Source organism: Marmota flaviventris, chromosome 13 (assembly GCF_047511675.1).
Source record: "Marmota flaviventris isolate mMarFla1 chromosome 13, mMarFla1.hap1, whole genome shotgun sequence".
Classification (NCBI taxonomy): Eukaryota; Metazoa; Chordata; class Mammalia; order Rodentia; family Sciuridae; genus Marmota; species Marmota flaviventris.
In genome coordinates, this window is record NC_092510.1 from 29796283 (window position 1) to 29823203 (window position 26921).

The window sequence follows — 26921 nt, forward strand, 5'->3', positions numbered from 1 at the left end:
TTCTCATGCTGAAACTATACAGAATCAAATACTGTATTTGTTTTGTGAGGCTTTGTAAAATTCCTCATTGAAATTTGAATGGGCAAAATTACTTTGCCAAGAGAAATTTAAGTTTTCCTAGTTGCCAATCTCTTAAAAGCCGGAATTTGGATGCCATGGGCTGTCTTAGGAATGAGGAAGAGGCAGAGTGGGCTTACCCATGGAAGATAACCCTCAGCCCATAGCTGAGGGTTAGGGGTTGGTGACAGCTTCATGATAGACGTGATGTTTGAGTTGAGACTTGAAGATGTGGAGAGGGAAAAGAGAATGACAACAGGAAGTGGCACAGAGGCAGGAAATAACAAGGCATCAGCGAACTTCACAAGTGCCATTGTTTGTTATGGAGGATCTGTAGGCATGGAAGGATCTGTAGGCATGGCTTGAAAAGTAAGTTGAGGTTAAATTGTAGAGATTCTTGTATGCCCTATGAAGGAAAGAGTTATATCTTTATTATACATGTTCTAATTATACATGACAGTGGCATTCATTATGCATGTTCATTCATGCACATAAAGATAATTTGGTTACTTTCATTCCTCAGCACCTTCCCTCTTCCTCCCCTCCATCCTCCTCTGGATCTGCTTGCTTTACTCTATGAATTCCATTTTAATCATTGGAGAACCAGTGAACGTGTATGACTAATAGGAAAATTATACTGCCTGCAGTGCATAGGATGGTTTAACACCAAGACAGGATGAAGGCAGGGAGAACATGGGTCAGGAAGAACACTCCTGTGAGAAGTAATACGGGCATTATCCAGGATCAGTAGCAATAGATTGGGAGAGAAAATGACAGATTTTAATGAAGAGTCAATTGAGCATGGGGAATGAGTTAAAGGGAAATGGCAAATGTGATTGAGAAATTGGTGGGTACACAAGGAGCCTTGAAAGGGATGCAGGAATGAATGAAAATGGAGTAGGTTTGGAACGGGAGAGATGAACTCAGTCTTAGGTTGATAAATAGCAATTGAAAAAAATTAAGCAGGTTGAATAATCTATTCTACCTGCATCAGGGTTGAGTGTTGTGGTTGTAATTTTGTGTACTTGCTGGTATTAGAGAGAAAGAGAGTGGAGGAGAGGAACAGAGAGAGGGAGGGAGGCAGAGAGAGAAAGAGAGAGGGACCTGAATGGAATGAACAAGCTAACTAAGCCAAGTATTTTTGTCTCTGCCGTCCTCTAAAGAAAAAAACAGAAGTCATGAACAGAAGTCCCATATTGACTTTCTGATGGCATTTGTTTTTGACAACTCAGAGATAGGCTCAATTGTCACTTTATATACTTTATAGTCCATTCTAAATTGTCAGGAGTAATTCAGGCCTAATGAAACACTCTTAGAAAAAATAAGAGAAGTCATTCGATAGAAAGATCATTACTTAATGATTGATTTCTGGGGTATTTTTGAAGTGGTATTGGTGTCATTAAATCTCAGTCAATGATGACTTTTCTAATTGGTTTTCAGCCATTTTCACTTGAGGCTTGTTCAAACCTGTTAGGAACCAGGTCAGTTCCTACATCTCTAAGTCACAACCTCAATTCCACTGCACAAAGTGAGGGAAACTAAACAAACAGGCACTAAAGATAACCCATCTGGATGCCCAAGGCCTTGAAAATTACATTTTTGCTGTTTTATAAACAATTCAAACAAAATTTGATTCATTTCTGAGCTTGAAAAATCTTGCTAACCTTGCAGGATAGACATTAGGGAAGGAACTTTTGTGACTAGTTTGAAGGAATGGGTTAGGGTGAGAAGTAGCAGAGAATATTCCTTTCTTTTCTTTTAGTATTACTTTAAAATTATGAAATGAATGCATTTCCCAGTAAAAATTAAAGTCCCATAGAAATAAAGTAGGGTATAGCTCTCCTGCTTCCCTTTTGCTTCTATATTCTCCTTCATCATGACAATTAGGCTACAGGTGCTTTTTTGTTTTCATATCGTTTCTCATGTTTCCTTTTTCAAAAGCCTGCTCTCTGTGGGCATGGGTGTGGTCACACTCAGGTGATCATGTCCCACAGGTTCTCATGCTCATCACCTACAAGGGTTACTGCTTTTAGGCTGACATATAATTTTTAAGAAGCTGATGAAAGGTTTAATTCTTTTCCTAAAAAAACAATATGCACATACAACACAAATACCTGCATATAGTTGCAGGGTGTCCAAGGAACTCCTGAGCAGAGGGCCCGTGAACTCCAGGCTAAGAGCTTCTCAGCTCTAAATACTTGGAAAGCTGCTAGAGGTCAGAATCCTAAATGAACACTGTGGCTGACTTCCCATGATCTAGAGTAGAGGCATTATTGATTTCATGTCCATTTTGTCCTCTTGTATTAAGGAAATAAATGTAACATGTTATTGCTTTTACCACGAAGTTCCAAAATTACTGCTAAAGGAGATTAATCAGAACAGGAACAGCGAACATTTGTAATTCCTTAGAATTATTCTTACTTTGGGTTTGATTACTAGAAATTCAGTTTGCATTTCAGAAATATCCTATGTTCCTTACCTGGTCAAAGATTTATGTAACATATGCAGTTTTCTCTCTTTAAGGCTAAGACTATAATTTGGACAATTCATTTATAATATATCATTTACGATTAAGGCTAAGCCTATAATTTGGACAATTCATTTATAATATATCATTTACGATGTTTTAGATTTCCATACCTGTCAACATTTGAGTTAAGGTGCCTACAAAATGATTTATTATTATTATTAATTATTTTGGTGGAAGTGCTGAGGGTTGAACTCAAGGTCTCATAGAAGCAAAGCATGAGCTCTACCACTGAATTGCACCCTGAAAATTGTTTTTTTTATTTTACAGAAAGACTGTGATTTGGAGAGGGGCCCTGATGAGAAAGTGGATGAAAATCAGCACTTTGATTTAACAAATGGGCCCAAAAGCCTTCCTTGGACTAGGAAAGTCTATGAGTTCTACAGCGCTCCCATTGTGAAGTTTTGGTTTTACACGGTTGGTTTCACTACAGCAGTATAAATAGTATTAATGACCATTAGGAGCTCATGGTAAAGTGGACACTGAAGTACCTGATTTTCCAACTTGGGATAAAAGTATAGAAATGCAGGGAAAAAAAAGACAAAGGAGACACAAAGAGGATTGGAGAGGGCATGGGAAGCCAGAGTAGACATTGGGAAGTTGAGAGCATGTGTATTCTTCTCCCTTAGAGAGTTTGAAGTTAGCACAGATGGAACTGAGCATTTGGAGCTTTGAGAAACAACAAGATTAACAGCAGTGTCTGTAGGATTAAGTGGATTCTTTTCCCATGTGGGGCAAGAAAAATCAGCAGTTGAATCAAGCTTTTCTTTGTAGGAATGCCATTAATATTAATAATAATTGTTTGTGTGACATAGACAAAAATGCAAGTGTTTGTTTTTGTCTTCAACAGCATGTGTGGATAATAAAAAGTTTAGAATCTGAATTGTGCCATCAAATATCAACTCTATTATAGATAGCAAAGATTCAGAGAAAGTGTGAATTAATTAATTAATTTAATTAAATGTATTGAGTGCTTTCACATTGTTAGTAGCATTTATTTTTCTAATGCTTAGTTATACTTAAAATGTTCTTAGCCAAAGTTTTGTATTTCTTAAACATTTGAAGTGTGACTATTAAAAGATATTTATCTAAATGAGTTATATTTCACAATATGTACTTGGCTAACCACACACTTATTTCATATATTTATTGAATAAATATCTAACTCTGAAAGACTTTTATCTGTTTCTAAAAATCAAATCTCACTTCAAAGGACGTGTGTTGAGAGCCACAGCCGAAGGGGCCCCAGGCAACTTCCAGCTGCCAGCAAACTTCTAGCTGCCAACTGATTGGCTCCTCTGCGGTGATGCTCATTGGGTTGTTTCCCTGCCCTTTCAGACCACAGACCTGCTCATTGGGGGACTTTTTTGGCTCCGCCCACATGACCCAGCCAATCGGCCTCAAGAGCAGGAGGAGTGGGGGAGGTTGAGAGGCTTGTGGGAAGCCGGTGGTGGCAGTTGGGCTCTGAGGGTTTTTCCTGAAGAGCTGTGTGGTGCGGTGTGTGTGTTCTAAAAATAAAGTTCGTTTCTTTTAACAAGTGGCTCCTGAATTGTGCCCAGCCAGACTGCGGCACATATGGTTTCACTACTTTTTTGAATTTGCAAAAAAATATTTGAGAAACCAGTAGGAGCCCTGAGAGTTTCTTTCTTTCTTTTCTTTTTTTTTTTTTTGTACCAGGGATTGAGTCAAGGGGCACTTTACCATTGAGCCACATCCCAGCCCTTCTTTATATTTTATTTTGAGACAGGCTCTTGCTGATTTGCTTAGGGTCTTGCTAAATTGCTTGGACTGGCTTTGAACTTGATCCTCCTGTCTCAGCCTCCTGAGCCACTGGGATTATATGCATGAGCCACTTTGCCCAGTGCTGAGAGTAGTACCATTATTGAGAAAAGAGTTAATCCCAAAAGACTCTAAATATCTGCATGTTTCTTTCCTTAGAAATTTCCAACCTCGAGAGCTTTTAGAGGGTGGAGGAAAACTGAGCAGTAGATCCAAGTCATCTGGATCTGCCCACCATAACAGATGGTACAAGCAGTGCACTCTAGTGTTTGAGTCTTGGCTCCGCATTGCTGGACTCTGCTGTGTGTGCTGTACTGCATCTTGCTGCAAATGTGATGTAAAAGCAAAAATGTAAACATTTTTGTAGATCACATTTTTCATATTGGAAAGAAACAAAAAGAGTCAAAAGCAAAACCATAAGTAACTAGAGAGTTTTAGTTCAGCCTTGTTTTTCCTAGAGGTGAATACTTGGGTTGCTTGCAGCCTTGTAAAAGGTCACTCTAGACTAATGAGCAAATGGACTGAAAATAGCGGATAAGAACCCAACCTGTTCTTAATTAGAGGAACTTGTGCTCCGTATATTAAGTTCAAGCTCAGTATCTATTTGTTGGATGCATTTGTTGTCTTTTTGTTTGTAAATCTGTTACGTTCATATAGTCATACCTACATATGTTAGAAGAAAATGTATTATGGCTGAAGATGACATAAGGTCCAAACCATTCAATTACATTTAACTGAAAGCTTATTGTTCTTTCTGAAGCACAGTACAAAGCACGAGAGGTAGGTGGAAAGCAGGTTGTCAAACATAGTCACTGACCTCCAGAACCTTGCAGTTGAGTAGAGGATACGATTTCTGATTATTAAATGATAAATGATATATATTAAATTATATATAATAATATTAATTATATATTAAATTATATAAATTATTCAAATATAAAGCAGGGGATAGGCAAGTATTAATACAAAGGAACTATAGACAAATGGATGAAAATATAAATAATGTATGAATAAAAATACACCCTGGAATAAAAATTAAGGGATTAATTTTTCTGGTTACTATGAAATCAATGATGAAAATGCAAAAAAAAAATATAACTGCTTTGGTAGAATAAATTTATTTAAATTATATCCCTAGGAAGTCATAAGAGTAGACATTGAGATAAAAGACAAGTATAGAATTAGTTAACTTTACCTTAACTTTTTTTATATGATTCTGTTCTATAGTTCCTTAACTTACAGGCAGTTAGATCTATAGTGGCTACCCACAAATGCCACCTTCTGTAAATAATATCATTCTAGTGTAGTCAGAAATGGTTTAAGCCATTTTCTTTGTTACCTATACAGAACTAGACTTAGAACCAGACTTAGAACCAGACTTACCAACTTAGAATTCAAAAAGGCATGAAAAATAAGGATCAAGGTTAAACTAATGTTTCTTGTGAGAACAAAACAGACATTTTTCTCTCTGTGGACTTAGGATTTTTAGAAATAAGTATGGGTCAGCAAGTGCTGTGTCTTCTCTCCAAAGCTGTTTAAACAACTGCATGATTCATAACTCGTTGGTGACAATGTAAATTGGTAAAGCCTTTCTGGTGGATAATTTATTAAGATTTGTCTCAGTTCCAATGTGTGTGCCCAGCTTCTGGGTATAAATCTTAAGAAGATAAGAATACTAAATAAGATTACAAAGCTGTTACTCACTATGTATATTTATGCATGTGTTTATTATGTTTTAATTCATTGAAGAGATTAGAAATCTAGGTATAATATGTAACATGGATTGAATGTCTACCATGTGTCAGACATAGTTCTGAGTGCTGATAAGCCACAAACAGTCTATAGTTACAAGGGATTACAGTTGGGCAAACTTTTCTATCAGCCACAATATTTTAATCAACATAAATTAATATTCCCAGTGTAGTAAATGTCACAACTCATTGTATTTGAAGACACACTCCACTGATGTTGCTCATCGGACATATTTGGCAGACATACTGTCGATGTTTAAATTGAAGGGAGCCATGAGATTCTTCTCTGGCTTGCTGTTAGTCTGCTAGTATCCACATTGGAATGTGCAGGGTACTGGAAATTCCAGTGTGAAGTAAACAGGATGAGACAGTATCCCCTTCCATTCATCTGAGAACAGTGATTTTCATTTCTGCCACCAAATTTTAGACTAGAAAACCATAGATTCTTGTGATTTCCTTGATATTAGGTCACCAATAATTTGAAGGTGGCCCCCGATGTGTTTTTGTGTTATCATGTTGAAATTCATGGTTGTGTTTCTTCTGGACTCTCTGTGTGTCTGATTGGCATCCTCCATGACTGCTGGCACTCACATCCAGGGAATGTGTGTCCCCTCACAGATGGCATATCTGGCATTCCTCATGCTGTTCACTTACACTGTGTTGGTGGAGATGCAGCCCCAACCCAGCGTGCAAGAGTGGCTTGTTATCATTTACATCTTCACCAATGCTATTGAGAAAGTCAGGGAGGTGAGTTTTCCTTCTATTTTTTTTTCATTAGTTGCTCATGACAATACAATGATCTTGACATATCATACATTTGAATCAAATGGGGTATAATTTCTCGTCCTCTGCTTACCTCTGGTAGAGTTGTTCTCAGGTCTGGTGATGTAAAGGGACAGCTGAGGGTGGGAGAGAGAATATTCTGATACTGATTTACATGCTCCAAGAAGATCCTTGGGGGAAAATTCCCCGATTTTAACCCTTCATCCTTATCAAATACTTTCTGCTGGTTACTGGACTTTGGAAGCAGTTATCTCTGAAGCACTTATCTCTTAAGGACTTAGTATGTTTGTAAGTCCTAGAATAGACAGGTGATGCATCTAATTGTTATTAACCCTCCAACTATTTGATTTCCATGAAGTGCATATTTTTTGTGGGATTGATTTTTTATGGCCTAGCATTATCTATGTGTTATCAATTTTACATGACAGAGCGGTACGTAAAGGCTGAAGTTGCAGAATACATAAGGAATTCATTTACAGCATTTGAAAGTTCCTACTAAACAACTTTGAAAATTGAAGCTAAAAATCCCTTTGGACTCATTGCAAGTAGTCTAAGAAACGAAGCAAACAAGCTTTCATTTCTAGTTTGCACTGAGTCACTTAAAAATTAACATTTGTTTGCAGTTATAGCTACAATCACAAATAGTTAGACTGTTTTAGATGTCATTGTATATGTATTTCTTTGTCTATGCACTTACATACATTTATTTTGTCCTATTACCATTTGAGCAACATTAAATACTAAGTATAATAATAATCACATATAATAATATGTTATTAATTATAATAATATTAATAACTATAATAATAATACTATAATAATACTATGTATTTTTAGTAATTATACCTATATTGCCTACTAGTTACTTATGTGGTGTTCAAAGATTATAGCAAACAATTCATTATAGAAACATTTGAATTTTTTAGGATTCAGGGAGAACATGTTTGCTTTTACATTTCAGTTTGTAAAGTATTTCAAGGGTGATTTCTTATGATAGTAAGCTCCAACATCATATTCCTACTAGTTTGTTAACAATTCGCTAAATTGCTGTGGTAGGACTAGATTTTTTGGTTTTAATCCAGTATTCTCTACATTCTATTGATCTCATGGAGTGGAATCATAGTGATGTGGATCCATTGCAATACTGAGTTTTATTTTTATTTTTATTTTTTTTAAAGAGAGAGAGAATGAGAGAGAGAGAAAGAGAGAATTTTTTAATATTTATTTTTCAGTTTTTGGTGGACACAACATCTTTATTTTTATTTTTATGTGGTGCTGAGGATCGAACCCAGCGCCCCGTGCATGCCAGGAGAGCGTGTTACCGCTTGAGCCATATCCCCAGCCCAATACTGAGTTTTAAATTGTCTTGATGCTTCTCATCTTTGTTTTGGATCAATGAAAGCTAGAAAAGTACTATTTTCCTTTTTTAAAAAATTTCTAGGGGAGTTTCAATTAACTAGTATTAATGCTAACATTATTAATTTAATTTTTAATTAATTTTAATTAACAAGCATTAAAATATATTTCTAGAATTGTTTAATCATTTTTTTTAATATTTATTTTTTAGGTATAGATGGATACAATATAATGCCTTTTTTTTTTTTTAATGTGGTGCTGAGGATCGAACCCAGATCCCGCCCGTGCTAGGCAAGCGCTCTACCACTGAGACACAATCCCAGACCCATGTTTAATAATTTTTTTTACCTAGAATAACTTTCGTCTCAAATCCCTGTGTGATGTTAGGTTTGGCAGTGCAAAAAAAGATTGAACCAGCACCTTCTGCATGCTAGGCAAGCACTCTACTATTGAGCTGCACCCCCACCCCTCTGCCTCATTTTAAAAAATTTCCCTTTCTTTCTTCTTCAGATCTGTATTTCGGAACCTGGGAAGATTACTCAAAAGGTGAAGGTATGGATTAGTGAGTACTGGAACTTAATGGAAACTGTGGCCATTGGCCTGTTTTCAGTTGGTTTTGGCCTTCGGTTGGGTAGCCCTCCTTTTCACACAGCAGGAAGACTAATCTACTGTATAGACATCATATTCTGGTTCTCACGGCTCATGGACTTCTTTGCTGTGAATCAACATGCAGGTCCATATGTGACCATGATTGCAAAAATGGTGAGTACAGTCTGGTTTCTATATGCAAGTGTTCTTTGTTATGGTTCTGCCTAATTTCATGGTTCATATAGAATAGTTTAACTTTGGGGATTAGTTCTAGAAGCACAGACAGATCATTTTATCACTGTTTTCTATATAACCACAAGTTCATATTTAATATGAATGATTTAATATGAAGGATGACACATTGGATCATTGATCCAGATACTCCTTTGGTTAATATGGAATTGAGTCAAATTAGTCTTGGAGCACAATAATTTCATGTGTTAGATTTGTGTGAGGCTACCACCAAGAATATTTTCTGCTGAAGTGTTAATTAGTCTTTTATCACGCACCCTTACCACACTCAAATATAGTACTTACTATGGGCCACACACTGTACTAAATACCTTGTGTATATGAACTTTCTAGTCGTCATAACATCTTTATGGGACAAGTATAATTATTAGCCACATTTTACATACAAGGAATGGAGGTTAAGTAAACTCAAGGACATGTGTAGGGGAGCCAGGATCCCAAAGTCGGCCACCTGGCTCCGTCTGTCATCTGAGCTTGCCGTATAGTTGTGTCAGTTTCTCCATCTGACGTTTGGCACATACCCAAGACCATTATTATTGATTTTTCCTTCTAGACCACTTGCTGACGGGGAAGGGACAAGTTCTGGAGAGTAGGAGTAGTGCTAAAACACAGGAAGGTGACAGAGAAGGGAGAACCTGCAGGAGTCCAGAGACAGATTTTTCTTACTTTTCATTGTTTTCTCTAGTCTTGGTGACATTGGTATTTATTAATGGACTGTATGATGTAACTAGTGTATCTCAATGTCTTAGTACAAGGTCATGGGTCTCTATGCAGTCACTCAGGGGGTACAGAACCCCTCCATTTTGTGGCATAGTCATATCCCATTTGTAGCTTCTAAGGTTTCTCATAGCAGAGAATGACAGGGATAGAGAATCTAATGGCATTTTACACCTCCGAACAGGAGGTGACCCAAGTTTCTGTCATTCCACAGCCTGTGAGCTAGAATGGGTCTCATGGCCCCAACCTAATACCAGTGAAATAAGGAGTGTGGGAAAGCATCCAGGTGCAGTGGTGCACACGTAATCCCAGCTACTGAGTCTGAGGCAGGAGTATTACAAGTTTGAGTCCAGCCTGGGCAACTTAGCAAGACCCTGTTTCAAAATAAAAAATAAAAAGGGCTGGGAATGTACTCAGTGGTAAAGTCCCCTTAGGTTAAATCTCTAGTATCACAAAACAAAACAAAAAGTTGGATATTAACTAAAAGCTGCTCACATTTTATATATATTACTGTTTAAAAAAAGCAGCACGTATTCTCTACTCAGCATATTTGTGTGGTTCCATAGATCAGTTTGACTTGAAACATGTACTGTGCAGAGAAAAGGAAATAATTTGCCAAAGAAAATCCAGCTGTTTATAGAGTAGGGCATTTTAGTTAATGACTAGACAATGTTATTGATAAATGTAATTATGATGGCTGCTAGTATTTATTTTTTTTTAAATTTCAAATCTGTGGTAAAATTCCAGTTGAGCTGTGCTATTTTGCAGGCAGCAAACATGTTTTACATTGTCATCATGATGGCCATTGTCTTGCTGAGCTTTGGAGTGGCGCGCAAAGCCATCCTTTCGCCAAAGGAGCCTCCGTCTTGGAGCCTCGCTCGAGATGTTGTGTTTGAGCCATACTGGATGATGTATGGAGAAGTCTACGCTTCAGAGATAGATGGTACATAGGGGATTTGGCCAACATGCAGAAATTGAACCTTCATAGATACTCAGTTAAAAAAAAATAATCTGGAGAGTACTTATCTGAATCTAAGAAGTGCATAAAGTTTGGCATTTTGCAAAGTTCAAGTGCTCAGTGTCTGGGGAGGGTTTGGGGACTGTGGTTGATCATCTCTCTCACTCATTTACATTCTCTGTGTGTAGTTTGTTCAAGCCAGCCGACTTGCCCTCCGGGTGCTTTTCTTACTCCGTTCCTGCAAGCTGTCTACCTCTTCGTGCAATACATCATCATGGTGAACCTGTTGATTGCCTTCTTCAAGTAGGTGATTTTAATTATATTTTCTTGTTTTATTTAAATATAAGCTGGGGACAAGCATTGCTGGGAGCCATTAGCCAAGTAGGTATGACAATTTCCTTGCCAGCGTACCCCATGTTGCTGACATGTTGCAGCGACATTGAATGTAGGTGACCTTGCTCAAGGACCAAGGCAGATTAGGGTGTACCCGGTTTTAAGATAATCGTGTTTAGGGCGTTCCCAGTTTAGGTTCCAGGTTTAAGGTTTAAGATTATTCCTCCTGGGAATAGGGCGTATCCTGCTGCCTGAGTTCCCCTTGAGTTCTCACGGGATTCAGACAGTATATTTTGGAGAAAGAAGCCCAGTGGAGGTGAATTTGGGCTGAGAACATGGATTTCCCCAGAACGTGATTGTAGACGGCTGGTGTGAGTTCGGGAATAAAGAGTTGCTGTTTGAATCTACAAGCTGTGTGGTGGCTCGTGATTGTGTGCCCAGCCAGACTGCGGCATTTGTGCCCAGCCAGACTGTGGCAAAGCATGTAGAGGAGATTTACATGTATGTTGAGAATATTACCTCTGTTTTTGTGTTTCATGTTTTATTTACTGTGGCTTTAAAGCATAGGCACGAAAATCCTGGTAGGAAGGAAGCAGAGCATGTGAGGCAATGAATCATTATCAATAGAGAGAAAACGTACTGAGAGCATCATGGGAAGAGATCTTGAGTTGTTATTAAGAGAGTCAGGTTAATGAAAGAGCAATAGTTTATGGGTCCTTAATTAAGGAGTTCTTAATGCACCTTTTACCCATGGGTCTCAGAATATCTCGTTCTCTCTTTTCTTCTCTCTCATTTTTCACTTTATCTACATCTCCTTTTTATGGTTCATCTTTGTGTCTCTGGGCCAGACCTTGCTTTTCCTTTATGTATGTATTTATTTATTGTGATCTTGTCCAGTTCCCGTGTATCTTGACTCATTCCACTTTATATCTCTAGCCCGGCTCTTATTATACCCCAGTCAGGTAGATTTAACTGTCCTCTTCCATCACTAGTCAGAAATGTAGTAGTTTATTTTAAATTTAAACTGTCCAGACTCTTGATTCCTCTCTTTCTCAGTGTATACTTACTCTATTACTAGTGGATTGCAAATCTGTGAGGAAGAACATGAGTTTCTTTTGAAACAATATCTTTTCAGCTGTTTAGAAACCTGCTGGAGTCATTCTCAATGACTGTTGTTATCTCTGTCTCTAAACTGTTAGAAACTGAGATTGAGTCAGCCCTTGCCTGTTTGACCACCTCTCACTACCCTGCTCTTACCATAGAGCCTCCTCATTTAATTTTCTGCTTCAGTCTTTGGCCCCTCTATTCTGTTCTCAACACAGTAGCTCAATTAAAACCCCTTAAAAACATATGTCAGATGAGGTCACTCCTCTGCTCCAGACCCTTGAGTGGCTTCCAATTTTCCTTTGAGCAAAAATCAAAATCCTTACAATGACCTATATGGCCCATGTGATTTGGCTTCCAATCTTCTTAAATCATCCTTCATCCCACTTTTCCCTTTAACTTATTTCTGTTTTAGTCAGCTTGTTTGCCACTGGGACCAAAATACCTGACAAGCACAGCTTAAAGAAGGGAAAGTTTATTTTGGATTTTGGTTCCAGTGATTCAGTCCACGGTGGGCTGACTGCATAGCTCTGGGCCCATGGTGAGGTAGAACATCATGGCGGAAGAGTGTGGAGGAGGAAAGCTGCTCTGTTCATGGTGGCCAGGAAACAGAGAAATAAAGGGAAAGGGGCTACAGGGAAGGACCTCATACCAAATCATATAGCATTCTCCAAACATACTGGCTGCTCTCAGTTTTTCAACAACACAGATGCATTTACACTATGTTCCCTATGGAGTGCTCCCCCATCACAGCCATGTGGCTCATTCCCTCATGCCCTACTAGGCCTCACTTAGGCATTACAGTTCAAAGTTAAGCCCTCTTTACTCTTCCATATCCTTGGCATGTCTTGTGCCCCTTCTTTGTTTTAATGCTCACAAACAGTATAGACATAATCTGGTTTATGTTTTATTTATTTATCATGTTATTCTGTTATTCAGCGCCTCTACTCCACAAGAAGAAATATTTTTCTATATTTTTTTGCTCATAAATTTATCCCAAACACAGAAACGAGCATCTGCTTATTTAGTAGATGCTTTATGAATGAAAGCAAACTAGTGCAGTATTGGCAAAAGGCTGGTATTTTCTGAATGCCTCTTATATGCCAGGCACTCTGCTGGGTATTTTATTCATTGATTATCTCACTGAAGAAAGATAAGAAAAAGAAAATCAGTGCATGGAAGCTAAGTTAAAAAAAAAAAAAAAGTAGAGAAGGTAGAGACTGGACGTAGGCAAAATAAATCATATCTCCCCCAAAGTGCATGTTGGTTTTGCACCTGGGATATAGAGGACATATCTTCCCACTTGTTACAAGACTATATGTTAACTGTCATCTCTCTTAGCCTGGCTGTTTTATGACCGCACTACATTTATTGATATTTAAGTATACTATGGCTATTTTTGATATCTCATATAATATTAAAATAGGATGTAATATTTTTGTTTCTCAAACATGTTGGGTGTCAGCCGGGCACCATGGCACACACCAGAAATCCCAGCAGCTCGGGTGGCTGAGACAGGAGGATTGTGAGTTCAAAGCCAGCCCCATCACTGAGTGATAAGCAACTCAGTGAAACCCTGTCTCTAGATAAAATTATAAAATAGGGCTGGGGATGTGGCTCTGAGGCTGAGGGCCCCTGAGTTTAATTCCTGGTACCCCGCCCCCCAGCTCCTGCCCTCCCCACTATGTTGGGTGTCAAAAGAGAGGCTGAGAAATCCTCACATGGACCCATATTATAATTTTAGAGATGAACACAAGGAGGACCAAACAAGCTGACTGACCCCCAGATCAGACCACTTGTTCAGGGGCCCTTTAAGGCAATTATAGCAATTATTAAAGTATCTGAAATACACTATGAATGTCGCCATCTCCTGGTGGACAAGCAGTAGTCATGTTTGGACCGACAATTTGTAATAGAGTGGTTCTCACCACTCAAATGAGTTTCTAATTCAGTAGTTCTGGAATGGGGCCTAAGGATTTGCAACTCTGGCATGTTCTCAGGTGATGAGATGCTGCTGGTTCAGTGGCTGCACTTTGAGATCCACTGTGCCAACCCAGCCACCTATGTGTGGGTTGTTCACTGGATGCATCCTATGAAACTTCTCCCATTATCTGAAGCTGGCTTTTCCCAGGATAGTTCCAATTCCTTCTCCTTATCATTGCTCAAGTTTAGTTTGCCTGTGCTTTTATTTGCTAAATTGAGCCACTCTACTCAAATTTAACTATGCTGTTAAATTTTGTTAGTTCAAGCAAAATGCTAAGGTGGATATTCTATCATACTCTCCCCCCAAATCATACACTTAAGTAATCAAAGATCATATGTTGTTTTGAATAACTACCATTCACCATTATTTCCATCTTGAGTTTTATAATGTCAATATTTACTGTCTTCCTATTATAACTGATGTAATTTAAGGGAAAATCCAAAGTGACCTATAAAAAAGAGGTGGAAAAGGAGGATCAGAAAAATTGTACTCTAAAGAAAGAATCTAACTGCTGTTGTTTTGGGATCCCACATTAAAACCTTGTTCCTCTCTTTCTACAACTTACAGCAATGTGTACGTAGATATGAAATCCATTTCAAACAAGCTATGGAAATACAATCGCTATCGTTACATCATGACGTATCATGAGAAGCCCTGGCTGCCTCCACCTTTCATCCTGCTCAGCCACCTGGGCCTCCTCCTCCGCGGTCTGTGTTGTCACCGAGCTCCACATGATCAAGATGAGGGTGACGTTGGATTAAGTAAGTTTTTATTGGTGGGGCAGGAGGAAGGAAGAGAGTAAAGGGTGGAGGTCCATGGTGAAGACACATTGGAGCACTGAGAATTAAAATCAAGGACCCAGGATGAAAGACAGAGTTAATTAACAATAGACTGTCAGCTGGTGTACCTGGTCTAGGTAAATACATTGACCTCATTTTTGGCCCTTTGCCAAGATAAGTGATACTTTGAAAGAAAGGAACAGGTAGGGACAGAATCTGTGTTTGAATATGGAAAAGCTTTCTGTTATCTGGAACCTGTGTTTTCCCTGCTGACCTGGTAACTCACTGAAGGAACTCCTAGGGAGTCGTCACCTGATCCTTACTCATTTCCCTGTTGTGGAAGGTGGAATTCAAATAGAAAGCCATTCCAGAAGGCCTTGGGGTCGAAGGAAAATACAGAAGCAAGGCTTTGCTTAACTGATTAACTAGAGTTCTGGGTCTCTGGTTCTGTCATCTGTGGAGGATGAAAGGAGTTCTGAAAGGGATATTTCTAATTTTTAAAAACTTCAATTCAGGATGCAGAAATATGGAATTATGGGTTCTCACTTTTTGTTCTTCTAGAGTGCAAATCTACATATTTGGACATTTTTCTAGTTCATCTTGTTTAATTGTTTAGTCTAATTAAAATTTTTTTTTTCTTTTCATGGTGCTGGGGATTGAACCCAGGCCTTCCAGCATGTGTAAAAAGCAGTCTACCACTGAACCACACCCTCTGCCCTTCTTTGCCATATCATGACTATGATATGACAGCCACTCACTGTCCTAAGAGAACACTGTTCATTGTGCTGTACAGACCCTCTCTGATGCCTGTCAAAAATCCCACAGTTGGTACCAGGTCCATTTCTAGGTTAATTCCTACACATAGCAGTCAGTGACATAAAGTCATGATACTTTATCCCAATTCCTTAATCCAGAATACTTCTGAAAACTGAAAGTCTTAATTTTTTTTTTTAATAAACTGGGGAAAATTCATTTGGCCAGAAAAGGTCCAGAAGAGGGAACTGCAGTATTATTATTCGTTGATTTTATTGTAGAAATAGTAATGTTTTGATTTTGAGGAATGTTCTAGCCTGAACTAAGGAGTTCACATTATTTATAATGTATATACCATGTTACTTTTCTAAAACTAAAAAAGAAAAAAAATTGAATTATATTGCAGATAAGGGATAGTGGACTATTTATATTAATAGGGGGCCATATTGTCCCCTACAATGTTGCTATGGGGTTGGAAGGTCATCATACTCTTTCGCTAGTTGTAGCTGGTTCTGTGAAGTACTTTCTTTCCTCTTGAGTCACTTTGAAGATTTTTTAAAAAATTTTCTTCCCAATAGATTTAGCTTTTAGAAGGAAGCCAAGGCACAATTGAAATTAAGTTGGAGACTTATAATTATACTGTAAATTTTAGGCTTCTAATAGAGAGACATCCCAGGCATTGGCTGCAGAACCATTGCAACCTAATAGGGTGTGAACCATTAAAGAGATCCCGGAATTGGTTAGGCTTTGCCCAGACTTTCTGGTGTCCTATAAAAGAGGCTTTCCTGGGCTTACTGTTATCATGGCTTACAGGACAATTCCATTAAAAAACTCAAGTAAACTTTTCAATTGAAGGTGACTTTGACCCCGAGCTGTGGAACATTTTCATGGTGTTACTTCCGATTCTTTGTACAGAGGATAGAGACATTTACACACGGGGCAGCAGTGACACCTGGCGGATAGTCGTAGGAATGCTCCACATTTGCAAGGTGCATCCATCTCTGAAATTGCAATTTTAATAGTTTGCTTCCGGCGTCCACAGCAAAGACTCACATCAGAACAGTTTTTTAAAAATTTTCTATAGCCTGTATATTTATTATTTAAGACTACATAACACGGAGATAAAATGAAAGATAAAAATGATATAGTCCCAAATATCAACATGGTTATTTCTGAGTGGTGCAATTAGGATTTCTTTTTAAACATTTGCTTATTTAGATTTCTTAAAGGCTCTGCAGTCAGCATGTATTACCTCATATGAAAAGTTAGAGAAGTGAAAATTAACTATTCTTTCAGACTTCCTTCCTTCTGCTTCTACTATGTGAGAGTATTATTTTTTTCTGAACCATTTACCTTCTTTCCCAGTTTTCACATAGTATATGGTACTTAATAAACTATTCTCTGTAAAAATCTCTTCTTTTTAGTTACACATGACAGTAGAATGTATTTTGTATATATAATTTTATATATACATAGAGTATGACTTGCTCTATTTAGGATACTACTTTTGTGTTTGTACATGATATGGGTTACCCTGGTCGCGTATGCAAATACAAGGCTAGGAAAGTTATGTCCTATTAATTATACTGTCTTTCCTATTTCCCTGACCTCTCCCTTCCCTTTTTTCCCTTTGTTTAATCCAATGGATTTCTGTTATTCCCCTTTCCAACCCTGCTTGTTTTGGGTTAGCATCACATATCAGAGAGAATATTTAGCCTTTGGTGTTTTGGGACTGGCTTATTTCACTTAGCATCAGATTCTCCACTTCCATCCATTTACCAGCAAATGCCATAATTTCATTCTTCTTTATGGCTGGGTAATATTCCATTGTGTATATATACCACATTTTATTTATTCATTCATCTCTTGAAGGACACCTAGGTTGTTTCCATAGCTTGGCTATTGTGAGTTGAACTTCTATAAACATTGATGTGTCTGGGTCACTGTAGTATGCTGATTTTAAGTCCTTTGGGTATAGACCAAGGAGTAGGATAGCTGGGTCAAATGGTGGTTCCATTCCAAATTTTCTAAGGAATCTCCATACTGCTTTCCATAGTGGTTGCACCAATTTGAAGCTCCATCAATATTGTCTGAGAGTACCTTTCTCCTCACATCTTGGCCAACATTTCTTATTACTTATAGTCTTGATAATTGTGATTTAGATGGTAGTGAGGTAGAAGCTCAGTGTACTTTTAATTTGCAATTCTCTAATTGCTAGAGATGTTGAAAATTTTTTCATTATTTTTTGTCCATTTATATTTCTTCTTCTGTGAAGTGTTTGTTCAGTTCCTTTGCCCATTTATTGATTGGGTTATTTATTTTTCTGGTGTTGAGTTTTTTGAGTTCTTTGTATATCCTGGAAATTAATGCCTTGAACATTGATGCAAAAATTCTCTATAAAATACTGACAAAATGCATACAAAAACACATCAAAAAGATAGTGTACCATGATCAATTGGGGTTCATTCTAGGGATGCAAGGTTGGTTCAACTTACAGAAATCAATAAGCATAATTCACCACATCAATATATTTAAAGACAAGAATCACTTGTTTATCTCAATAGATGCAGAAAAGCATTTGACAAAATTCAGCATTCATTCATGTTCAAAATATTAGAAAAACAATCGATAATAGGAACATATCTCCATATGGTAAATGCCACATGTGCTAAACCCAAGGCAAACATCATTCTCAATGGAGAAAATTTGAAAGCATTCCCTCTAAAAGCTGGAACAAGATAGGAATGCCCTCTTTCACTACTCCTATTCAACATAGTCCTTGAAACTCTAGCCAGAGCAATTAGACAAAAAAAAAAAAAAAAAAGAAAGAAAAGAAATTAAAGAGATATGAATAGGAAAAGAGGAGTTCAAACTATCCCTATTTGCCTATGACATGATTATATATTTAGAAAACTCTATTGGAAAGCTTCTAGAACTCATAAACAAATTTAGCAAAGTATCAGGGTATGAAATCAACTCCAATAAATCAATTGCATTTCTATACACCAATGATATATTAGCTGAAAGAGAAATCAGGAAAACTATTCCCTTTATGATAACCTCAAAGAAAAGTATTTGGGAATCAATCTAACAATAGAGGTGAAAGACCTGTATAGCGAAAACTACAGAACACCAAAGAAAGAAGTTGAAGGAGATCTCAGAAAACGAAAAGATCTCCTATGTTCCTGGATAGGCAGAATTAATATTATTAAAATGGCCATACTACCAAAAGTGCTATGCAGATTTAATGCAATTCCTATTAAGATCCCAATGATCTTCTTCATAGAAATAGAAAAAGCAATCATGAAGTTCATCTGGAAAAATAAGAGACCCAGAATAGCTAAAGCAATCCTTAGCAAGAAGAGTGAAGCAGGTGGTATCACTGTACCAGACCTTAAACTGTATTACAGAGCAATAGTAACAAAACCAGCATAATATTACCACCAAAATAGACTTGTAGACCAATGGTACAGAATAGAGGACACAGAGACAAACCCACATACCTACAGTTATCTTATTTTAGACAAAGGTGCCAAAAACATACATTGGAGAAAAGATAGCCTCTTCAACAAAAGATGCTGGGAAAACTGGAAATCCATATGCAACAAAATGAAATTAAACCTGTATCTCTCACCATGCATAAAATTCAACTCAAAGTGCATCAAAGACCTAGGAATTAAACCAGAGACACTCCACCTAATAGAAGAAAAGTAGGCCCAAATCTCCATCATGTCGGATTAGGCCTGGACTTCCTTAATAAGACTCGTAAAGTGCAATAATTAAGATCAAGAACCAACAAATGGGATGGGAAGAAACTAAAAGTTTCTTCTCAACAAAAGAAATAATCAGTGAGGTGAATAAAGAGCCTACATTTTGGGAGCAAATTTTTATCACATGCACATCAGATAGAGTACTAATCTCTAGGATAAATAAAGAACTTAAAAATTTCAACCTCCCCAAAACAAATAACCCAATCAATACATGGGCCAAGGAACTGAACAGACATTTCTCAGTTATACAATCAATCAACAAATATATGAAAAAATGTTCCACATCTCTAGCAGTTAGAGAAATGCAAATCACAACAACTCTAAGATTTTATCTCACTCCAGTCATAATGGCAGCTATAAAAAATACAAACAACAATAACTGTTGGTGAGGATGTGGGGAAAAAGGCACATTCACACATTGCTGGTGGGACTGCAAATTGGTGCATTCAATCTAGAAAGCAGTATGGAGATTCCTTGGGAAACTGGGAATGGAACCACATTTGACCCATCTATCTCTCTCCTTGGTCTATACCTAAAGGACTTAAAAACAGCATACTACAGGGACACAGGCACATCTGTGTTTATTGCAGCACAATTCACAATAGCTAAACTATGGAACTAACCTAGATGCCCTTCAGTTGATGAATGGATAATGAAAATGTGGTATATATGCACAATGGAATACTATTCAGCATTAAAAGAGAATAAAGTCATGGCATTTGCAGGTAAATGGATGGAGTTGGAGAAGATAATGCTAAATGGATTTAGCCAAACCCCAAAAAACAAGTGCTGATTTTTTTTTTCTGATTTAAGGATGCTGATTCATAATGGGATCGGGGGTGGAGGGAGCATGGGTGGATTAGATGAACTCTAGATAGACCAAAGGGGAGAGAGGGGTAAGGAAGGAGAATAGAGGTAGGAACGACAGTGGAATGAGATAGTCATAATTACCCTAAGTACTTGTACGAAGACATGAATGGTGTGACTATATTTTATGTACAACCAGAGATATGAAAAATTGTACTCTATATGTGTAATATGAATTGAATGCATTCTGCTGTTGTACATAACAAATTAGAATAAAAATTGGAAAAAAAGAAAGTATGTTCTCTATATAAATCATTTTCAAAGAATAAGTGGGAGAGACTCAGCCTGGTGTTTCCACTCTTTCTTTTTTTAAAAAAATTTTATTTGTTCTTTTTAGTTATGTATGACAGTAGAATGTGTTTTGACATATTATACATACATGGAGTATAGCTTCCCATTCTTATGGTTGTACATAATGTGGAGTTACAAATGGTCATGTATCCAGCTGCTTTTGTGTAGTACTTCTCCATTAATATTAAGAATACAATGTGACAATCTTTTATCATACAAGCTACATTACTATCATTTTTATTTTTAAAAGTATTTGTTTGTTGATTTTTGTGGTGCTGGGGATTGAACCCAGGGGCTTGCTTATGCAAGGCATGTTCTCTACCCCTGAGCTACACACCCAACCTAGTTCGATCATTTTTAATACAAATGAAAAAAAAAACCTCATATCCTTTGTCCATTTTGTGTGTTGCTGTTGCAAAATACCTGAAACTATTTCTGAAGAAAAGAAATTTACAATTGACTTTGTACTAGTTTGTACTTTAAGGCTCCCCTTTTACGCAGATTTTATTTTTGAAGATTTGTGACAATTTTAAAAACTTGAAGACATTTTTACACAGTAGAAATATCAAGAAAATGAAGAAAAAGTTATGTCATGAATACATAAAATAGGTATAGAAAGTTATCTATTTTATCACTACATTAAAATATACACAAAATATTACTAGTACAAATTATGCACAAAATTATATAAAAACTAAAATTTATAGAACAGTTATGGTGCCAGAATAGTTATGGTACCATTTGCAATCAAGGAAATTTAAACAAATGTAAAGATGCAGCATTAAATCACAACTACATAACAGTAACTGTGCTACACACTATATTATTGTTATTATCTTATAGCCACCTACTCCTGTTGTGGTGAGCTCAAGTGTTTTAACTATCTACTTAAAATGCATGAAACACTGATTATCACACGAGCAGTTCATCTTTCCAGTAAATTGCTTATCATAGTAAAAAGTGATCTCTCACAGTTCTTTCAAAATTTTCACAATATATCATACAGAACACGTATTAATCATATATTTGGTAAGACTGTCAACTGAAGGCTATTAGTATTTAGGTTTTTGGAAAGTCAAATGTTATATGTGGATTTTTGACTGCATGGGCCTCAGTGCCTCTAACCCTCATGTTGTTGAAGGGTCATCTCTATTTAGTAGGTGGCTTTGGAGGCTGAAAATTCAAGATCAGGTGGCTCCATCTGGTTGGCCTTTAGTGAGGATCTTGTAACATGGTGGATGACATCATGTGGTGGGGATGCATGGAGGTGGTTAGGTACACACGGAAAGACAGGAAGCAAGGGGTGGAGGTCCAGGCTTGTTCTAACTGGTCCTGTGAGATCTACATTAATCCCTTCCAAGGATGGTGCCCCATAGTCTGATCATCTCTCAAGGGTCTCACCACCTCAGCAACACTGCACTGAGCCCCAAGCTTCCAGCACATGATCCTCTGGGAGACACACTCAAGCTGTATCCAAACCACAGCGTACCCTGTATCGGCTTCCATTAAGGGAAAGAATAATCTTTTTTTACATATAAAATTCATCACCACAGAACTCTACCTGAGTAAGGAAGATCTGAAAAAACTTCATGATTTTGAAGAACAATGTGTGGAGAAATATTTCCATGAGAAGATGGAAGGACTGAACTGTAGCTTTGAGGAAAGAATCCGAGTGACATCAGAAAGGTAAAGTGTTTATCTCTTCAAAAATTCCCAAAGCCTGATTCTGTTAGAATATCTAAAAGAGTAGAAAGATCCACTTTAAAATCCCAGAAGTTTGAGTTCTCTACAATTTGAATCATTTTTTTAGCTTAGGCGATTTATGTAATTGATGTGTATTTACCGAGCATCTATTATATCTCTCAGGTACTCTTCTCATTTCTAGGAATAAGTGGAGAATAAGAGACTGTCCTCTTCGAGGACTTACATTCTAGTGTATGTATGTAGCGGGAGAGGGATGAAAGAAATGGAAGATATAGATAACAACAATAAAAAGGCAAGGAAAACATAATTTAATATTAGTAAAAGAGCTATGAAGAAAAACGAAGCCGTTTAAGGGAATAGGAAATGATGGTGGTGTGAGGTCTCGCAGAGTTGGGAGTGTTGGGTTGGACTGTTGTAGATAGCCTTGTTCAGGAGGGTCACTGGGAGGAGTTTGAGGAGAAGCCCAAAGGAAACGAGAGGAGTGGGCCAGGCAGGGCCACCTCATGGAACAATGAACTCCACCAAAAGAACACGGATGTAGCCACCTGGGTCCCCAGGGGTGGAGTGCAGTGTGGTTATGAGGAGGCATGGGGTCTCAGGATAGGCAGCTGCCTGACCAGCAGTTGGGTGGTGGAGCTGGTGGCAGCCTGAGGAGCCCTGGAGACAGCCATGACAGACAACGTTTGTTACAAGTTTCTCTGTGAAGGGAATCGAGATGGAATGTAAGGACATGATGAGCTCCTGGTGTTTTGTTTCATGAGGAGAAAAGAAAATAAATAAATATGGTCCTGGAAATGCACCAGCAAGGGAGGAACTGCAGAAGCAAGGAGGGGGCAGTTTGCTGAAAGGAAGTCCCTGAGAAGCTCGGTTAATGGGGGACCCAGGCTTTTCCCCCAGGAAAGGAAACGGGAGAGAATATGGCTGGTGCACCTGAGGAAGCAAGCAGGGTGTGGGCACACAGCTCTTGAGGCAAGGCCATTGGCCGGGAGTACTTGTGGGTATGTGTATTTTGGGGAGAGGATGGTGCTCTTGGGAGATCATTCAAAGGTTAGAGGAAAAAGAGAAAGATGCCTTGGAGAAAGTGGATACTGAGAAACCTGATGGCCTCCAAGGCATTGCGGGTGTGTTACCGGTTGCAGATGCCTGGCCTGTGTTAAGATGTGGAAGACTGTGTGTGACTATATACATTTTTAAAAACAGAATTGCTCTGTGTTCCTTCATTTAAAAAAATGTAAGAAACTAGTTAGGTGTGGTGGTGCATGCCTTTAATCCCAGTGGCTCAGGAGGTCGAAGCAGGAGCTTTGCAAGTTCAAAGCCAGCCTCAGCAACTTAGTGAGGCCTAAGCAACTTAGCAAGACCCTGATAATAAAATATAAAAAAATAAAATATAAAAAATGAAAATATAATACAAAATAAAATATCAAAAAAGCTGGGGATGTGGCTCATTGGTAAGGCGTCCCAGGTTCAATTCCTGGTAGCAAAACAAAACAGAACACCACAAAACAATAACAGCAATGAAACAAAATAAAATATACAAGAAACCGACTACAAAATGTTTAATCTAATTCTGCATATATTTTTCCATCTATTTTAGATAGATGTGAATTCTTAAATATAACTTTATTTAAAGCTGAATCATATTATGAACTTTCTAAATGGCTCACCACAGGCAAAAGTTATATTTATATGATTCTGTACTTTTCTGTTGATACCATATTTATGTAAATGTGTTTATGTAGCTGATTGAACTTCAGGTCTTCAGAAGATGGGTCCCACAGCCTGGCCCAGGTAGTGGTGGTGGGAGAGAGTGAAGAAAATCATAAAGGACAATTCGTGAGGCATGGTGGGGACTAGATGAAGCCAATGGAGAGGATGGGATCCAGGATGACTGACTCTGCGGTCTGTCACAGAGGTAGTCAGGTGAAAGGTGGCACCACCAAGATAGAGCATACACAGGTGTAGGAAAAAGCAGCTTAGATCTGTGGAGCTTGAGATTCTTGGGGCACGTCCAGCTGAAGATGTCCAGGAGGCTTTGGATGAATGGATCTGAAGCCCTGGGGCAAGTTGGAATTGGACAAAGAGACCATCTACCTCTTGGGAGAGTTAGTTGTAGGAGTCACCTGCTTGTTGTTGCAAACAAAAGGAATGAGGAAGCTCATTATAGGGGAAGCTCTAACTTGAAAACCTCATCCATTTTCCCTCTTGATGGAGTTGTCTTAACAGCACAAATTTTACACTGTCCTCCTTGCTGAGGTCATTTCTGGGGAGCACATAAATAAGGTGTGGGAAAGAGAGAAGAAAATTTTCTGAGGTAGCTGAGCCATAGTTTGAAGAGCGAGAGAAAGGAGATTAGGGGCCCAGTCATGTCTGCCTACCTCTAAAGAAGAAACCACCTACAGCCTTCCAGAATGAAATAAGTTATGAACGTGGAACGAGAGCGTGCATTAGGGCCGTGTGCTGTCTTGCACACCTTACGTGGAACACCAACTTCCGTGGTGACCTCAGTCGTGCAAACTAGCTTTTCTTTTTCTTTCTGTTCTGTGGAATAATATTTTTCATATTAAGCATGTTTCATGCATTATATTTGGGAAATCCTGGGGTTCCTAAAAAATGTAAAAACTCTGTCATATGGTGCATTGTGACTTAACTTGTAGGCTTGTAGCTTGAACACCTCTCATCATTATTTGACCACAAAACCTTATTGAGGAACATCCGTGAACAACTCCCCAGCATGGGAAGAGTTGGGGACCCTAGGGCCTCCAAAGAAACTTGCCTAGATCCTGAATGAGTCTCTGAGTAGTTCTATACTGAATGCTCTGGCAATGGAGTTGCATTGTCTGAATTTGATGCCCAACCCTGTGACTCTGGATATGTGAACTAACCTCTTTTCCGTGAAAGGGATAATAGTCCCACCCACCTCATAGAGTTGTTATGAGGGTGAAATGAAATAGTACGTGCAGAACCTTATAAAATGCTTGGCACCTGGTGAGCATGCGGGAGATATTATGATTATTATGATTATAATTATACTTGTTATTATCTCATTTTAAAATATCCTGTCCAAAGGCCCACAATAAAAGTTACCATCCTCATCTTTCCTCCACCCTCAGACTTTGCAAAGAGGAATCTAAAATGATAAGAATTTATTTTATGTGTCAGAATGACTGAAAGGCTAGATTAAATTAATGTAGTTGGTGGTCCAGGATTATAATTAAAATATGTTTCACAGGACATTGTGCTTTAGGAAATAAGTACCTGTAAAAGCAAGAAGACCCGATTTGAGGTGACCAGGTTATTTGTCTAACAGGTTTCTATTGTAGCCTGCTACCTGTTGCTGTGAATAGTTGCTGGTTTCTATTGTATCCATTTGATGTAGCTGCAGCTAATGGAACTTAATGAGTCTCCATTACCGCTATTCAGACTGTACTGTTTTTGAATTAGATGAAACAGTGTGCTGGGTGGGAAGGCTCCAATTAAATATATTTGGAAGGGAATATACATACACTTTGTGATCATCCTTGCCAATTCTAACTTTGCAGGTTCCAGAAGGTCAGGAAGCATTTATTTAGCCACTATTGAGTTATAGAAGTTGAATTCTATAGCAAAAGCAAGAAAGAGAGGGTTCTAACCACATAGAATACAATAAGAATGGAAGAGACCACCTGCTTGATTCTCTAATTCTTTTCTTCGAAGCTCCCAGGAAGAAGAGGGTCTTTCAATCCCTGTGCCTTGAGATGTGTTCTAGAGGTAGGGAGTCTAACGCTATTTTGGGACTTTCTTGCTACAGCTGAGCGTTTCAACTCCCCATGGAGTGATCTCTGCTTCTCCCTGTCCCACATAAGACTGAGGATCATTTTTTTTTTTCAATAACTGCAGATGGTCATATGAGCTGTGAAGCTGTTGGATATATTTCCTTCCTTGCTGTTTTTTACTTTAATTTTGTTTATCAAAGATTTTCATCATTGAGAATTTGGAACTGTATCCCTCATCCCTACCCCCAAATAAAAGAACAAAATGAGGGAAGAAGACAAAGAAAAAACACTGTCATAATCCAGAGCTCTCTGTAAAAACTTTGGCCCCTTTCCCTTTAGTCTTCTAAAATATTTTCAGTTAAGATTGTACCGTATTGTTTTCTATTTATTTCCCTCCATATAAAAAATCTGTTCTGCAAGTAATTAGATATTCTTTGTAAATATGTTTTAGCTTTTATTATTCCTTTACTTATAAAATTTCATGCCAAATTTAAAAACACACAATGTAGAATATAACAGACATCTACAGCCTGGCCCCTGCCATTAGAAACAGCTAAACAATTATAGATGTCAACATCCATAAGTGTGATTTTTAATGGCTACATAATATGCTATCTCATAATGTAATGAGTATTTATGTGCTTTAGCATTGTGAAATTATAGCCTCTTTATAGATATTGTATCTCAATATTGGTTTGTCACTCTTGAGTTGTTTTAATTTGCTAAGTTAAAACAAATGTTGTTACAGTGTAGATAAAGTCATTGTCATCTTAATTTTCATCTCGGATTTCCTAGTGAGGTTGATTATTTCATCAT

The 26921-nt window shown here is 37.9% G+C and overlaps 1 protein-coding gene across 1 annotated transcript in view; it reads left to right on the forward strand.

Moving 5' to 3' along the window:
* The window catches only part of Trpm6 (transient receptor potential cation channel subfamily M member 6), a 149484-nt gene that overhangs the window by 86089 nt on the left and 36474 nt on the right, over nt 1-26921 (forward strand). Inside the window, exons 22-28 of the mRNA XM_071600391.1 lie at nt 2855-3001; nt 6733-6861; nt 8764-9015; nt 10579-10753; nt 10957-11071; nt 14757-14950; nt 22203-22335. Of these exons, the coding sequence (XP_071456492.1) occupies nt 2855-3001; nt 6733-6861; nt 8764-9015; nt 10579-10753; nt 10957-11071; nt 14757-14950; nt 22203-22335 (1145 nt within the window). The remainder of the gene's footprint in view (nt 1-2854; nt 3002-6732; nt 6862-8763; nt 9016-10578; nt 10754-10956; nt 11072-14756; nt 14951-22202; nt 22336-26921) is intronic.